At 50.0% G+C, this 16,450-nt stretch overlaps 1 protein-coding gene across 9 annotated transcripts in view; it reads left to right on the top strand.

The window, feature by feature from the left end:
• The window catches only part of GREB1 (growth regulating estrogen receptor binding 1), a 147,118-nt gene that overhangs the window by 53,234 nt on the left and 77,434 nt on the right, over positions 1–16,450 (top strand). For 3 of the 9 annotated variants that reach the window (XM_045447702.1, XM_045447699.1, XM_045447703.1), the window contains exon 2: positions 15,675–15,855. In XM_045447702.1, the coding sequence (XP_045303658.1) occupies positions 15,699–15,855 (157 nt within the window). In that variant the 5' untranslated portion in view covers positions 15,675–15,698. Of the gene's footprint in view, positions 1–908; positions 1,050–3,345; positions 3,544–14,617; positions 14,791–15,674; positions 15,856–16,450 lie in introns of those variants that run through there. The other 6 variants (XM_045447698.1, XM_045447696.1, XM_045447701.1 and 3 more) reach the window with 5 other exon arrangements.

The raw sequence follows: 16,450 nt of genomic DNA, 5'->3' as shown, positions 1-16,450 counted from the left end.
GGATTTCAGAGTCCATTACAACAGGGACATGTAGGCTGGCGTTTTTTTTTCCACGGCAGAAGTGATTTCTTTCTTTCTTTCAATTTTTTTTTTTTAGAGAGAGAGAGAGAGAGGGTGCGTGTACACGGGTGGGGGAGGGGCAGAGAGGGAGACCCAGAATCTGAAACCGGCTCCGGGCTCCGAGCTGTTAGCCCAGAGCCCAACGCGGGGCTCGAACTCACAAACCATGAGATCATGCTCTGAACCGAAGGCGGACGCTTAACCGGCTGAGCCACCCAGGTGCTCCAGAAGGGATTTCAATAAAAGGAGCTTAAGGATGTGCATCTGTGCCTCTCCGGGGAGTTTTCCTTGTTGGGGTGTGCTCCCGGTGTTCACGGGGATCATTTTTGAGGGCACGTGCTTCCGTGGGTCAGCGCGGCACCTGCCAGCAGTCGGGCCTGCCAGCTTCCCGTGGCAAAGCCGAGGCTCTTCTCCCGACCCTTTGTTCTCTGCGCAAGAGGACGCGGTTCCCCCCCCCCCCCCCCCCAAGTACAAAACTTGCACGTTGTTTAAAACGTCTCGGTTTAACTGCTGGGGGTTAGACTGACAGATTGGCCTGTACCTGCGTGGAGAGCACTCTGACCCGGCAAAACACTTCCGTGCTAAGAAGACAGAAAACTGTGGCATTGGCCATCTGACCCAGCAGGAGCCTGGGACAGATGGAGCTCAACTTGGAAGGTCTGCTGAAGTTTTTTTTTTTTGTTTTTTTTTTTTTGTTGTTTTTTTTTTTTTTTTCCCCTCCAGTTGTTGTTGTAGCCCCAGGAGCAGATACTGGCTCTGAAACCTTTCCCCTGGCTGGCTTGGCTGCCGCTGCTTCTCTGGGCAGGGGCCGGGAGCCAGGGTGTCAGGCTGACCGCACAGTTCTCAGGGGCATTAAGGGCTCCCCACGCGATCAAAGGCACAGCCCCAGGGAGGCGTCAGCCTCCGCGAGCGCTCCCACTCTGCTGGGTGCAGGCTGCTCTTGGCTGCTTTGTTTATGGGGCTGCCTGAGATGACCAGCTTGTTGTAAGGTACGGTGCAGTGGCTTCGGGGAGTGCGGCGCCCACTTTCGGGGGCGGAAGGGTTTGTGTTGGCTCGTTGCTTCTGAGACAGACAGCACTGGTCTGCGGTCAGGAGAACGATGGCAGAGCATTAGCGTTTCAGTAAGCCGCAGGTGCAGGTACTCTGAGCAAAGTGCACTGTTTGGAGTGGCATCTCAAGGGGTCGTAAATAGTTCTGCACAAGGTGGGCACAGGAGCAGCAGTGGGTATAGGGAGGATATGATGTGCTAACGATACCCTACCTATCTTGTGTATCTTGTATACGTACATCATGTGTAAAGGTCTGCAGCACTCTTTGGGTCCTGCCTGCTTGTTTCTGGAGAAAAGTTTCTCAGTAGTTTGTTCTTCCCTGAAAATCTTGCCTGGCTTTCTTCTGAAGGTGCCTCGCCCCTGTTCAGTTCTCACTGCAGCTGGAGGGGCCACGCTGCTTTGTAGTTCCCGAGGAGAGAGCTTGGGGACGTTCTCGGATGAAGCACTGTGCCCTGTCAGCGGATGTCTCCAGGGCCGCGGTGGCGCAGCAGCTGGTGGGGGGGGGGGGGGGGGGCAGGACGGCCGTGGTGGGACAAGTGAGCCCCTCGCCCCGGCTTTTCTTCCTTAAACAGCACCTGTGGAGTTTATGGGTTCCTCTAGGGAAAATCGGAGAAATCTACATTAGAATGGCGTTTCCTGCCAGGAGGACTGTCAAAGAGTTTATAGGAGACCATTCCGCGGTCTGAATGCGTTTATGGCCATATCATATATTCGGGGCCGACTGCTCCTACACCCCCATTCTTCATGGGGGAGGGCCCCAGCGTGCCTGTGGAAATCACAGAGTGAGGCTGAAAGCGGCAGCTTGAGAGTGCTGTGCTTATTATGGTTTTGGTTGTTTTGGTTTTTTGACTCCATTTTGGACTCAACTCGGAATGTCACCGTAGTTGTCCGGTGGCCGAAGAAGGATTCTTAAATTTTGCTGTAGGGAGATTGGAGGAGGAAGGGACAGCGGTTCGTGGCAGCTCAGATCAGAGCTGGAGTTTTGGGGGGGTTCTGGTACGACTTTGGGGGGGGTGCTGTGTCGCTGTGGCCGGCGGGGCACATCCGGTACCTTCCCTTGAGGCCCTGAAAGCTCGGCAGGAGTCAAGGGGAAGGCTGTTGCCTGCAGGGACGGGGGGCCTGCGGTCCGAGTGTCTGGGGTGTGCACGAGTGTTGGGGATGGGCCTCCAGCAAGGGCGGGGCTGGAGGGTCCCCGGCACTTGGGACGCTGAGCTTCTGTTTTTGGCCCTGAAGTCACCAGCCTCCCCCTCCTTCCTCTTGCACGTGGGGCCGGTCTTTGAGTTGCGGTATATATCGCAATACTGTCCTGTAGACCATCCTTAGGAAGCCTCTCTGAAATAGAGCCTAATCACGTCTGCACAGAGTCCTTTCCTGCTTCCACAAAGCTGGTTCTCAACACGTTGGCTGGGCTTAGTCTGAGCCGGCCCCTCGTCACCCCTCTACCCCTGACCTTACATGCCTACGTCTGGAAGGACCTGCATCCCCCAGGCGCACGACGGCGTGTCCCCCTGGGCCAGGCGTGGGTGCGCCGTCCAGCTTCTGCCCAGAATGCCCTTTCGCCTTTGCCGCAAACTGGAGCTCATCCTTTCCGACGCAGCTTTCCGAGGGGGCCCTTTGAGACTGACCTGAGAGAGAAACTTCCGCTCTCTTCTGTCTCCGTTGAAGCCACCTTCTTGCCTGCACCCTTGCTAAGGCGACCACCTCCCGGGGTCGTGCGCTCATTGTTTTCCTGCTCTTCCTGTTTTGGTTCACGTTCGCCCTTAGCTCCAAGTGAGAAGGCAAGATTTCTACTATATAGCCAAACTTAAGCTTTCACTTTTAAGGCTCAAAATCACGATTCTGGAAGGGGGGGAAAGTTCACCTTTTCACAGAGGAGGCACAGTAGGGGCCACACTTGTCAGTGTGTGGCTCAGGGCAGACCCAGCTGCTTCAAGTTGGTGCTGAGACCCCGAAGGCCTCCAGCTGCGTCTTCTTCCGGAGGCAGGGGTGGCCTGGGTGCGGGTGGCAGGGTCTGTAGCAGCCTGGGGTGATGAGCACAGTCATCCACCGCTTCCTTGCCAGAGACCTGCTCTTTGTGAGAAAGCGCTCCGGACTCTGTAAGGGATAGAGAGATGAGCGAACTTGGCTGCCGTCTGCAGCAGCTCAACCCCCCCCCCCCCCGCCCCCCGCCGCCCCGAGGGGGTGGGAGACGCGCGCCCTGTGGTCTTACCGGGGTCAGCACCCGGCGGGGGCGGCAGCAAAGTTCTGCGGGTGGCGGAACAGAAGAGGGAGCAATGCATTTGGCTCAGGTGCAAGCCGAAGGGGGAACAGGCCCCCACAGGGCCCTCTAGCAAGCAGCGTGCTCATGAGGAAAGAACACAAGTGCACATCTTGTACTTCGATGTCCAACCGGGAGGGCTTCCTCCCGACCCCTCTTGGAATAGAAAGCAGTGAGGTGAGTCCGGGTAATCTCCGGGGCAGTAGCTGATACGCTTTCTGGAACTGTAAGAGCAGTGGCATCCTGGGGGGGGGGGGGGGCTGAAATAAAACCTCAGGTGTGCTTATTTGGTGCAGCTGGGGTTTCAGATTCTGCACTCGACCGGTGCAGCTTTCAGACGGGACTGTGCTCCATTTCCGTACATTCCTCGCTGTGACCCCCTCCCCCACGCCCTCTGTTTAGGAGGTATTTTCTGCTGTGTGTGTGTGTGTGTGTGCACGTGCGTGCACACACACACACACACATATATATATAGCTCTATATCTATAGAGCTATAGATATAGATCTATAGAGCTATATCTATAGATATAGATCTATATAGATCTATATCTAGATCTATAGCTCTATAGATATCTATATCTATATCTATATCTATATCTATATCTATATCTATATCTACATCTATATCTATCTATCTATATATATATATATGTGCGCACAGTGTCCCAGGGGAATAAAGGGGTGACTAGTTCTTGCTGTCAAGGAGCTTTTAATTTTTTTTTTTAATTTATTTATTTTGGGAGAGAGAGCAAGAGAGTGAGAGCAACGGAGGGGCAGAGGAGGAGGGAGAGAGGGAGAATCCCAAGCAGACTCCACGCTGTCAGCACGGAGCCCGGCGCGGGGCTCGAACCCATGAACCGTGAGATCATGACCTGAGCCGAAATCAAGAGTCGGACGCTTAACCGACTGAGCCCCCCAGGTGCCCCAGGGAGCTTTAGGTTTGGAGAGAAGGGGGATGAGACACACAGAAATCGCGTATCTGCTTGCCCTGGCACACTTCGGTCGGTGCACCCCTAAAGGAAGCCAGGAGCCTGATGACTTCTGCTGGGGTACAGTGAGTCGAACCAAGTCCACATCTCTGGTTGGCGTCTAGAAATGCGAGTCATGAGGAGTTAATTTCCATTTTACAGAGGTGACCAGAGTTTATTCACATCCGTGTGTCAACTTCCCTCCGTATATTCGTTTATTTGGCCCTCCCTTCGGCTCTGGGAGGCAGTTCTTCATGTTACAAGCAAGGAAACGGTGGTCCAGAGAGGTTAGGTAACTCACCCAAGGTCACACAGCTTGAAAATAGCACAGCTATGAATTAAGCCTCTGGTGGTCCTCTTCCAAAGTACATGGTTATTTTTTGTTTGTTTGTTTTTGTGTTGTTTTTTTTTTTTTTTTACCAGCTAGCAGGCAGGCGGATTATGAATGCTTTGTAAGGCCCACCTTTGAAAAATTGTTGGAAGCTGGTAAAGTGGAACTTTACTGAGAGGCTTATGATAACTGAAGGGGAACTGCAAGCCCTTCTCTGAGAGCCCTGCTGGTTCCCATCTAACTGGACAGCATGACGGGCGGACTGAAGGGCTTGTTCTCAGCACATCGTGGGCCTCCGGTCTCTGTGCAGAGGGACTGAGCCAACAGTGTGTGCCCTGGGCGTTTGGGAGAAGAGCCGGATCGGGCACGTGTGCAGCAGGTGAGGTGTTGGCTTTATCTTAATGAGCAGCACCCAGGGGTGCACAGAGCTGGGTGTGCTCTTCGGGACCGTGAGCTAGCCCATTCTGGGAAGTCCGTAACATTTGTTCACAGATTTGGGTTCTGGCGCGGGCGCCTCCCTACTTGACAGAAAAGCAAAGTGGAAAGTGCTCAGAAGGGAACGGGGAATAACTGGGGGCCCAGAGGTTAGCCGGACACACATGTCTTCGGGTTCCCCGGTAAGTGTCAGGAGCCTTTTAAGATAAGTGGATTTTCTGCCTCTTGGGCAAACCTTCTGATCTTCTCTTCTGCAAGGAAGAGAGAAAAGAAAGGAAGGAAGAACAGAGAAGCAGTCACAGGCTGAGCCGGAATATTTTTCTTTGAACGGCTGGAGTCTGAGTCTCCTGCTTTAATCTCCAGGGAACGGCCAGTCGGGCTGACAGGCGGACACTGTCCAGGCCCCCGGCCCGCCGGCTGCTGGCCACTTGTTTGCTTTGCTGCTTCTCGAAGTGGTGGTCTGAGCGGTGGTCTTTCCGCCCTCCTCCCTCCCGCAGACCTGTCTTCAGGCAACATTCTTAGAATGCTCTCGGTTTCCGTTGTCTGGCTAGAAATGTGTCTTTTTTAAATGGGGCTTTTCATTCACTGAGGCTTTATTTTCTTGTTCTGGAAGCCCTCCCCACCCCTCCTCCCCCCCCCCCCCCTTTGGTCAAGCACCTTTATGAAAGAGCCCAAGGCAGTTTTTTTTTCTTAAGCAAAAGTTTCAGCGGGGCTGGACAAGTGAATGGCATGAAAAAACCCCCACCAACTTAAAAAAACAACACTCTCTTTTCCGAAGTCACCCGCTTCATTTGAAAGCAAAGATTGTCCTACTTCGGGCCATCGTTGGACATTCTAAAATCGTCCAAAATGTAGGACCTGGGACAAGTCACTTAATCTCCCCCGGCCCCGTCTCAGTTTCCTAAAGTAAAAAGAGAATCATGCCGCGTGCCTTTCAGAGCCGTGATGAAAGTGAGGTAAAAACCGAGAAAAGGGGCTACACAAAGTGGCCCTAATAAACGATAGCCGCTGTTTCGATTTTTCCTATGTTCCTGGGGCTTACGTTGCTAAAGGAAATAATAAGGACGCGAAACCAACAAAGGCTTTAAGTCTCAGACCCCGTGTCCTCATCTGCAAAATGAAGATCGTGCTTTTGTCACAGAGGTGTTAGCACACAGCAGCTACTAAACAAGTACTGCTTTTCTTGTTTTTCCGTTCAAACTCGCGTCTCTCTCCACGTATGTATTTATTGATTTATGTGTCGCATACACGGACCGCGGCGTATGGTATATGTTATTTACGTTCCAAAACATAGACTGGAAAATAATGAAAAGGATGAGATGGACTAGATGAAAACAGAAGTTTTTTTTTTTTTTAAATAGATGAAATTTATTGTCAGATTGGTTTCCATACAACACCCAGTGCTCATCCCAAAAGGTGCCCTCTTCAATACTCATCACCCACCCTCCCCGCCCTCCCACCCCCCCCATCAGCCCTCAGTTTGTTCTCATTTTTCTTTTTTTAACGTTTATTTATTTTTGAGACAGAGACAGAGCATGAACGGGGGAGGGTCAGAGAGAGGGAGAGCCAGAATCTGAAACAGGCTCCAGGCTCTGAGCTGTCAGCACAGAGCCCGACGCGGGGCTCGAACTCACGGACCGCGAGATCATGACCTGAGCCGAAGTCGGCCGCTTAACCGACTGAGCCACCCAGGCGCCCTGTTCTCATTTTTTGAAAACAGAAGTTTTGATGTTTTCTGTTTTTGTCCCCATTGTGGATATAACGGTGTGATGTAGGCGTACTGTAATAGGGACCTTGCACTGTCGTGTGGTTCTGGGAGTAGAGGCAGAACCTTCTATGAGTAGCTGCAGGATGTTAAGGGCTCCCAGAGGAGCCCAGGGGGCAGCCCACATTTCCACGTGTCTGCAGTGCTCAGTCCCGTGAGGCTGACTTCCTGGCTTTGTCCTTGAGAAGTTTACGGGAATGCCACAGCTTTCTGTGAAGTTGGGAAATGCCTTGCCACTACTAGAGAAGGCTCTAGAAGAGAACAGTAAGGCAGACTTATAACCCTTAAACCGAGGGTGTCTGAGATGTCCTTCCTGTTCTGCTGACTGCAACTTCTTCACACCGCTCTGCCTGGAAGATGTTCTTTGGGGATGGGCTTTCAAGGCCACACAAGGTAGTAGCTGTGTGTCCTGAGATGCCTCTCCCAACCTTTCTGAGCTACAGTTTCTTCATCTGTAAAATAGCAATGAAGTAGGGCCAGAACTAATTGCCAGATAGGATAGTTGCTGGGATGAAACGAGATGATCTTGAGGAAACGCTTGGCAGCTTGGCCTTCCGTTGCTCTTGGCCCGTCGTCCACCACGATCTTCAGTGGCCCTTCTGCTGAGATTCTGCGTGACGTCTGCCGTGCGTTTTTGTGCTTGCATTTTAGTTTTTAACATAGCCTTCAGTTTTTAATAAGTGTGAATACGAACACAGTGTAAAAAGTCATTATGGGGGCGCCTGGGAGGCTCAGTGGGTTAAGTGTCCGAGACTTCGACTCAGGTCATGATCTCACAGTTCGTGGGTTCGAGCCCCACATTGGGCTCTGTGCTGACAGCTCGGAGCCTGGAGCTGCTTCAGATTCTGTGTCTACCTGTCTGTCTGCCCCTCCACTTCTCATGCTCTGTCTCAGTCTCTCTCTCAAAAATAAATAAAACATTTAAAAAAACAAGTCATTATTATAACCTTTAAAATGAAAAACACCTATTCCCACTCCAGGTCCTGCTACCTAGAGACAACTGTCTTAATTTTTTAGTTTTTTTTTTTAATTGTTTTCTGGAATTTACTGCTTAATTTACAAATAGTAACTTGTGCTGCAGTTAATTTCCAGACCATCTTTTCATTTCACTTTCATTTCACTTCACTTCACTTCACTTCACTCCACTCCACTCCACTCCACTCCACTCCACTCCACTCCATTCCATTCCATTCCATTCCGACTGTGGCCTTCTCAGGCCTCCTTCCTTCTGTCCCTAAAACGTACCCTCGCATGCACGCTCCACTTCCCTTTACCCATCCTTCCAAAATCATTCTATCGCAAACTTTGAATCTGTGCTCAGCATAGACTTAGAGCTACAATTAACTTAAATTTCTAATTCCTGTGCAACATCTTATTTTTCGTGCAGCCACTAATTGTCTCAATTTTTGTTTACTTGAATTTTTGTAGACCTATCAATAATTCATCCTGATCTCCTGATAGAACTACTTTTCAAAATTTTTTTAAAGTTTATTTATTTTAGGGGGTGTGGAGGGGCATAGAGAGTGGAGAGAGAGAATCCCAAGCAGGCTCTACACTGTTAGCATAGAGCCCGAAGTGGGGCTTGAACTACCGAACCTTGAGATCATGACCTGAGGCAAAATAAAGAGTCAGACGCTTAACCGACTGAACCACCCAGGCACCCCTCTGATAGAACTTCTAAAGCTCTTCTCAACATAGTTCAACACATCAGATAATCAGATCTGTTTCATTGATTTTGTCTCGGAGATGTCCTTTTCCAAGCTGTTGTCCTTATCACCTTGGGAGCTCCTTTTCTCTCCTTGTGCTGGACCCTCTGCCCTGGGTCTCATGTCTTCACATTGGTCAATATTTTCTATGCCCCAGTAGCTTCTGGAGAAAGAATAGTTGGGAGATCTGGTTTTTTGTTTGTTTGTTTTTGTGTTGTTTTGAGATCTTGAATTTCTGAAAATCATTTTATTCTACTTGTACTTTGGGTTGTTATTTTAGTTGGGTATAGAATTCTAGATAGCACACCATTTTCCCTCAGAATTTTTAAGGGCATTATTTCATTGTTTCCCAATTATCACTGTTGAGAAATCCAAAGTCATTCTGATTATTTTCAATGTGGAATGTGCCATTTAATTTCTTTCTGGATCTTTCTTTGGGATCCTCTCTTGATCCTTGGTGTTCTGAAATTTCGTGATGATGCTCCTTTTTCATTTATTATGGTGAGCCCTTGCGATTTTTAAATCCAGAAACTTAAATTCTTCGCTTCTGGGAATTTTTTTTAGATTATTTCTTTGGGAATGTTATTCCCTCCTTTTTCCTTGTTCTCTTTTCCTGGAACTCCTATTAGACCATGAATTTATTCTCTGATTTTCTTATCTTTGTGTCTTTATCTTCAATTCTGTCTTCTAGCCCTCCCAGTAAAGTTTAAGTTTCTATTACCATTTAAATGGTTTATAAGAGTTCATTTTGGGTTTCTGCATTCTTACATTTTCTTTTCTAAAGATTGCATTTCTTTACAGCAGTTTTAGGTTCTCAGCAAAATTGAGAGGAAAGTACTAAGCGTTCCCATATACTCCCTGCCCTGACACATTCCTTGATGACCAGTACAGCATTCTGTTCTTGTTTTGTGGATACAGTGTTCCTCCGAGGATAGGAATTTGTGGTGGGTGTTATCCTTTGCATTTTTTGTGTGCTGTCTTTTATTTGTGCGTTTCTTCTGGTCTTGACCTTTTATGTTGAAGGAGTTTCTCAAAAGCCTCTGTGATGCTGATGGTCTTTGGATGTCTGCTCGTAGTTAAGGATCAGGTACAGGAGGTTGTGTGAAAGTTGCCATACACACGAGGTAGCTGGGGTGGGGGGGGGGTGCTGCCTTGTGGGACATGATTGGATGTGGATCTGTGGCATCGGGGGTGCCCCCAGTTTGCAGTGTCTGTCGATCCTTAAGCCCGAGTGTCAGCATTTTGGGGGAACCAAATAGGGAAAAGGAATGAGAGGAGAGGGCACCGTAGACTGAACCTGTTCCTGTTTTCAGTCCCGCACACCAGTTGTCAGCTGTATCCTGGAGAATCTCTGTGATTTTTTTTTTTTTTTTTTTTCTTGAGTAAACCTCCAGGGTCTGGTGGAGACAGGGAAGAGGCTGCTGAGGGAGGGGAGAGGGGAGGAGAGTGGGGAGGGATTTTCCTCCCCCCGGCCCCCTCCCCCAGCCAGGTCTTCAGCCCCACTTCTCACTGCGTTGCCTCCAATTCCTAAGCCTCCTCTGGCTTCTGCTGTGGTTTGAATTGGTGTGCTTCCCAGAGGATGCCTTAGTTCTTCCTTTGTTTCAAAGTCTGTCTCCACTTCCGCTTTGCATCTTCTTTTTTTTAAAAAAAAAATTTTTTTTTTCAACATTTATTTTTTTGGGGACAGAGAGAGACACAGCATGAACGGGGGAGGGGCAGAGAGAGAGGGAGACACAGAATCGGAAACAGGCTCCAGGCTCTGAGCCATCAGCCCAGAGCCCGACGCGGGGCTCGAACTCACGGACCGCGAGATCGTGACCTGGCTGAAGTCGGACGCTTAACCGACTGCGCCACCCAGGCGCCCCGCGCTTTGCATCTTCTAAACTGCGTGGCGGCACATTTCGTCTGCTGTCACTGGCTCTCCTTGCTCTGCGTGTGTGTGTGTGTGTGTGTATAGTATGTTTCTGGATTCCTCGCCTACTCCTAGTGAAGTTTGGGAGGAAGTAGAGATGATGTGTGTATTCTCTCTGTGCCCTTTCGCCGAAGCCGCCCCTCTCTCTGTCTTCGCCTGTGATCACCCTTGATCTTCCTTGATGGCTCCGCCCCATGCTTGTTCTCACTGAACTTCAACCCAAACTAGAGCTTGCTGCTCTAACCGGATGCTCTCAACGACACCGCTTGGTTTACAGGTGCCAGGGGAGGAGAAAGGCTTGGGATGGGTGTCTCAGCCATTGAGAACGTGCCCAGATAGCCCGCCTTGGTGACTCCAAACTCACTGGAGATCAGTCTGCTTCATTCATCTGGTCAAGTTTGTAGGTGCTCCTGGGGTCTGATGAGCCAGTGGACGTGCAGGACTAGTTCTGGGACTGGAACTGACGTAGAACTGACTCTGTTTGAGGCTGACTCGGTGAAATAGGGCCCACCAGCCATCCAGCGGCGTTCCTTGGGTACAGAGTTTTCAACTTTTTGTGCTTTAGTCTTAAAAACAAGCCGATGCACAAGGGTCCGGTTGAAACTGTATCCACCCGGGCCTCCAGCTTTATCCCAAACATCTCTCTGTCTGATTGGCCGGCCTAAAACGCCACGTTCGTCACCATAAATCCCTAGCTCTGAGGTTTCAGGGACTTACCTACGACAACAATGTCTGATTTTCACCCTCAGTTTTGATTTTCCTCTCGCACGGTGCCGTCTTGTGAGCCATTTACTACTTGTAAGATCAACTCCTTTTCCGAGAGCCTGTCTGTCTTCATGGGGCTTTCCTTTCCATGTACCCTCTTGTCTTAAACATCTTGCCAAATCCGTCCCACCAAAATACCCTCCTCTTCCTTTTTGAGTACCGGCCCCTTGGGCCAAGTTCTCACTGACTCCCTCCTAACGCTAACGCCTCACGCGTTCTTTGTCACTTGTCATTTCCAATCTGAAATTCTTCCCGGGTGAATATTCAGATGTAGCCAGAAATGAATGCTTGCGCCCTGCCTGCCAGGTGCTGCGCTAGGCGGTGGGCACATATTCTGCCTCTCTTACTCTCCCGAATGACCGGCCGGTCAGTGCTTCAGAGTGCCCATTTTACAGATGAGAACACCGAGGCCCAGCGAGTCAAACACTTTGCTCGGGTCCACGCATGCGCTGCCCATTCTGCCGCAGCCAGGCTCCTGTGCGTTATGGCGAAGGCCGCGGTTCAGGTTCTGGGGTTTGAGGAGCGTTGTGCACCCGCATCCGCGGGAAGTGGGCCAGGCCTTGGAATGCAGGCAGTGGAGGGTGATGTGTCCAGGGTGTGGAAGAAATCCCTGCAGCTCGTGGCCGGGGTAGCTGTAGCAGGACCTGCACGGGGAGGGAGCAGGGAGAGACCGCAGCCCCGGGGTCCTTTACCCTGTCGCCTGGGGTGGGGGGAGATTTCAGCTTTTGTGTTTGACCCTGAGCCAAACTGGGGCTCTCCAGTCCCCCCACGAGGGGGCCGGATTCTAACACTTCTAACAGGCCAGAGAGCTCCAGCTGTGTCCCCACCTCACCCTGCTGTGTCCTCCCCTCCCAAAGCCTCTCACCTGGCAGGTGGTTTTGTCTGTGAGCTGGAGCTTTGCCCTGGGGAGTTCCCACCCCATCCAACGGTGGTCCCCCGGCCACTGATGAAAGGGCCACACGATTTTCCTTCGATTCTCCGGGCTCCTTCTCCATCCTGATTGGCTGGCGTTTCCTTCCTACAATTTCAAATGCATCATCACACAGGGCGCGGGGTACATTTCCTCTCCATTTACTTCTAGACATTAAAGCTTCCATGTGTGTGTAGGGTGGTAAAAGTTTCCATTTTTCTGAGTGTGGAAACTTTTCTGTGCCACTGTCCCTGGTTCATTTTGTGTTTCTCCCCCTCCCTCCTCCGTTTCCCTGCCTGCTCCTTCTCCCCCACCCCACCCCACCCCAATTCTCTTCTTTTCTTTGAACAAGAGTTCCTTCAGATGAGTATCCTCTCCAAGACTTGAATTTGCCATCTTTATTTAGAATGGGCTTCATACTATCCCTCCCCTGGCCACCGATGTGCCTTGTACTCAGTAGCAGGACAGTGAGTGTTCCTTTCCTTCTTCCTCGTGGCTCCGTCCACGTTAGGCATCGATCTGTGATAACCGGTGGAATCCTCTGGGCTCGGAGTGCCTGTCCCCTGTCAGGTGAGCAGAAAGGGGCCTTGGGAGGGCGGTGGGGTCTGGATGCCTCCATCGTGTTCTTTGCATCATCGAGCATGGTTCTGTAGAGACGCCATGTTAAAGGGATGGGCTCAAATCTCCTTTCTGTGTGCCTTAAGCTCTTCAGACAAAGATCTATAGAAACGGGCATTTGTGATGTTATTCACGGGCAGCAGCTTTAAACAGACCGCCCCGAATCGAAAATAATGCAAGCGTCCCCGAGTGTGGCCAGTAACCCCTCCTTTGTGTCTCGAGGTATGCGTCGGGTCAAGGAAGAAGGCAGACACGAGGACCCTGGAGCCCCTTCTGACCCAGGCGAGTGGGCTATTCAGGGGCTCTGGCAGCTGACCTCTTTCTCTCTCTGGAGTGCCTTCTCTGTGTCGGGGGGCTAATTCCTGACGCAGTCCTTCCGATGCCTCATTGCCCCAGGCTGGAAGCAGGGGCTGACCAGGGGGCCCTGTGGTTAGGCATTATTGCTAGAAGCAGGAAGCGTTTAATGGTTTTTATGTACTTTTAGTTGGAAGAGGAAAGGCTGGACCTTCCTTGCAAGAGAGGCAGAAAATCAGTGTGACTGTTTGCCCCATTTTGTCTTCAGGAGGGAAACCAGAGCCCTCAGAGGGGCACCAGCGGCCCCATCTTGAGATGACTTCGCCGCCCAAACAAGGGAGCATTTCTTACACGTCTTGAGTCAGAGTGATTGATATGTGCGGTCGTGCCTGGCTTATGAGGCTGGTCTCACAACTGGGGTTGCATCCCTGTAACGAAGCAGGAGCTACCGCCCTGTGGTCGAGTTGACGCTGTTTTGGGGGCTGTTTTTTAAGTCAGACGCTACTTTGAAAATCAACAGCGTAGTAGATAAGAAATACATAAGGATAGAGAAGAACTGGGTAATCTATCTCCTTTCCTCCCTTAGAGAGTTTATACATCTCTCTTCTCATAGTCGTAGGCTATTTGTAAAAATCCATCGGGTATCCGTTAAAAAGTAACCTGTAGGGGCACCTGGGGGGCTCAGTTGGTTGAGGCATCTGACTTCGGCTCAGGTCATGATCTCACAGTTTGTGGGTTCGAGCCCCGCGTCGGGCTCTGTGCTGACAGCTCGGAGCCCGGAGCCTGCTTCCGATTCTGTGTCTCCCTCTCTCTCTCTGCCCCTCCCCTGCTCATGCTCTGTCTCTCTCTGTCTCAAAAATCAACAAACATTAAAAAAAAGAAACCTGTGACATTTTGAAAGCAGAGTTTCTAAAGGCCACAGTCATGATTACAACCCAATAAAAATTACAAATAGTATTAGGCTGACCACCCCCAATCGCGACTATTTAGAAATTAAACATACATTCCTAGATAATTACCTGATCAAGGAGGGAATCAAAAGGGAGATTGCAAGGTGTCTAAAAAGTGAAAAGGAGAACACTTTATACCAAGCCCTACGAAGCCATAGCAAAAGACGTGTCCAGAGGAAAATATGTAGCCCGAAATGGTTTCATTATTAAAGGAGGTGGAAAATAAAGACGATAACAAAGTGATCATTTTAAGCAGTTTGGAAACAGTACAACAGAGTAAGCCAAGAGGAAACAGAAACCTAAATTTAATGCAAGAGAAAATGAACGGCAGCATGAGGAAGGAATATAAGTTTAAATGCTGGTCTCGGGAAGCACTAAATAAACACAGAGGCTTACCACATGTGATCCGAGAGAGGTGTCTGAGCAAATGTCTGCACCTTCACGGGACGGAATATGAGGAGCCATGACCTTTATTTTCAGAGCATTTGTAAGAGCATCGAATAAAATGCTTATGTCAAGGGAAAAATGCAGAATCAAAAATGTCATTGAATATGTCAATGCCATCTCCCCTCTCCCTCTTACCCCCCACTCGTGAAGAAAATGAAGTCCGGAAAGAGTACGTCATCCTAGCACAGTGGGAATGAGGTGTCGAACACGCGAGAACCTTGAGAGCATTGCGCTAACTGGAAGAAGTCGGTCCCCAAAGACGTAGACCAGAGGGTTCCATTGTTGCGAAACTTGCACAGTCAGCAAATCTGCAAAGTCGGAAAGTAAATTAGTGGCTGGGGGGGAGGGGAGGGGATTGAGGAGTGACAGCTAAAGGGTATGAGGTTTCTTTTGGGGGCGATGAAAATGTTCTACAGTTGATCGTGCGATGTTTGCACCACACTGACTAGATGTACACTTTAAGTGGGTGAATGGCATGGCATGTGAATATTATCTTAGGCTGCCAAAAAAAAAAAAAAAAAAATCACGGTGGTCATCTTGGGGAATGGGAAAAGCAGTGATTTTCCTATGGTTTTTCCACCCTCTTCTGTAATTTCCAGGTTTCCCAGATTTAAGTCTGCATTACTTGGGTAATGGAAGTATTGATAAACTACAAAAACACTTTAAAGGGAGAATGTTAACAATTGGCCTTTTAGCAAAAAAGGGCAATGTTGGGAAAGCTGCTAGCCCGCCTTCCGAGAAGGTGAGGGGAGGTCTTGGAATCCTCAGATCTGGAGACCAGTTGCCACGGGTCATGGAATTGCCAGCTGCCGTCCCATGCGTTAAGTGGTGCAGGGCTGTTCTTCTGGAAGTCAAGGAAAATAAACCATCGTTTGTCTGAGCTCTCTTGGCGGGGGGGGGGGTTGGGGGGGGCAGGATCACCTCTCAGGGAAAAGCCGGGGGTCTGGGAAGCCAGGGATGACAAAGAGCCAATTTCTAGTAAAATATCCTAAGAGGTGTCAGACTCTGCTATCTGAGTGCTAAATTAGAGAAAGCTGTTGCTTATCTAACTTCCTGTAAACGCCCGGCCGTAGCTGCGGCTGAGAGCCTTCCTCTCCTCTTTGCTGAGCGGGGGATCCACAGCCCCTTCAAGCGGTCGACCTCTGCCTTTGGGCTTCGTGCACAGGGTCAGTCTCTTTAACTGACACTGAGATGCCCTTTTAAACAGCAGCCTCCGTCGTCCTCTCTAAAGATGGGAAACTCATACGCCGGCCAGCTGAAGACGACGCGGTTCGAAGAGGTCTTGCACAACTCCATCGAGGCTTCGCTGCGGTCCAACAGCCTGGTGCCCAGGCCCGTCTTCTCCCAGTTGTATCTAGAAGCCGAACAGCAGCTCTCCACGCTAGAAGGTAGGAGATGCCCTCGCGTCTGTCCTGTGTTGTGTGCAGCTTCTGTTGCAACAGAGCTGGAAACGCTTTCCTCCCCTGTGTGCAAAATGTTGAGTCTGGCGGAAAAGAACTATTAGAAAAAGTTGCGCATACACTTGGACTTGGCTGAAAACAAACAAACCAACCAAACAATGATAAAGTTTCAGCCGTAAAGTTACAAGGAGTCAAAGTATTCACTGGCTAACGGGAGGGAGGAAGAGGGCCGGGGAGGAGTATCCTGGAGTGGTTGTTACTTAGGCTCTCAGCAGAAAGTCACTTGATAAGTGAGAAATTTTAACATGCTTTGGCCCTCAGTGGTCTTTTTTTTCTCTCTGCCTCGGGACTCACGGCCGTATCTTTGCAAACTAGTCTGGGTAGTTTTTGTGATGGCAGATGCCAGAGCCCTCTAGAAACTTCGAAAAGCCAGGGAAACACACCCTGATGAATGGAACGTGTGCCAGAAATAAATGCATAAGTCATACTCAGGCATGGGGACAACTTTAGGGTTTACTTATTTATCCGGAGAATAAAATGGTTCTGTTTCTCAATCTTTGATTTGTATCTTTAACAGCCATGT

The sequence above is a fragment of the Leopardus geoffroyi genome, chromosome A3 (assembly GCF_018350155.1).
Source record: "Leopardus geoffroyi isolate Oge1 chromosome A3, O.geoffroyi_Oge1_pat1.0, whole genome shotgun sequence".
Taxonomy (NCBI): Eukaryota; Metazoa; Chordata; class Mammalia; order Carnivora; family Felidae; genus Leopardus; species Leopardus geoffroyi.
This window is presented reverse-complemented; position numbering and strand designations above follow the sequence as displayed.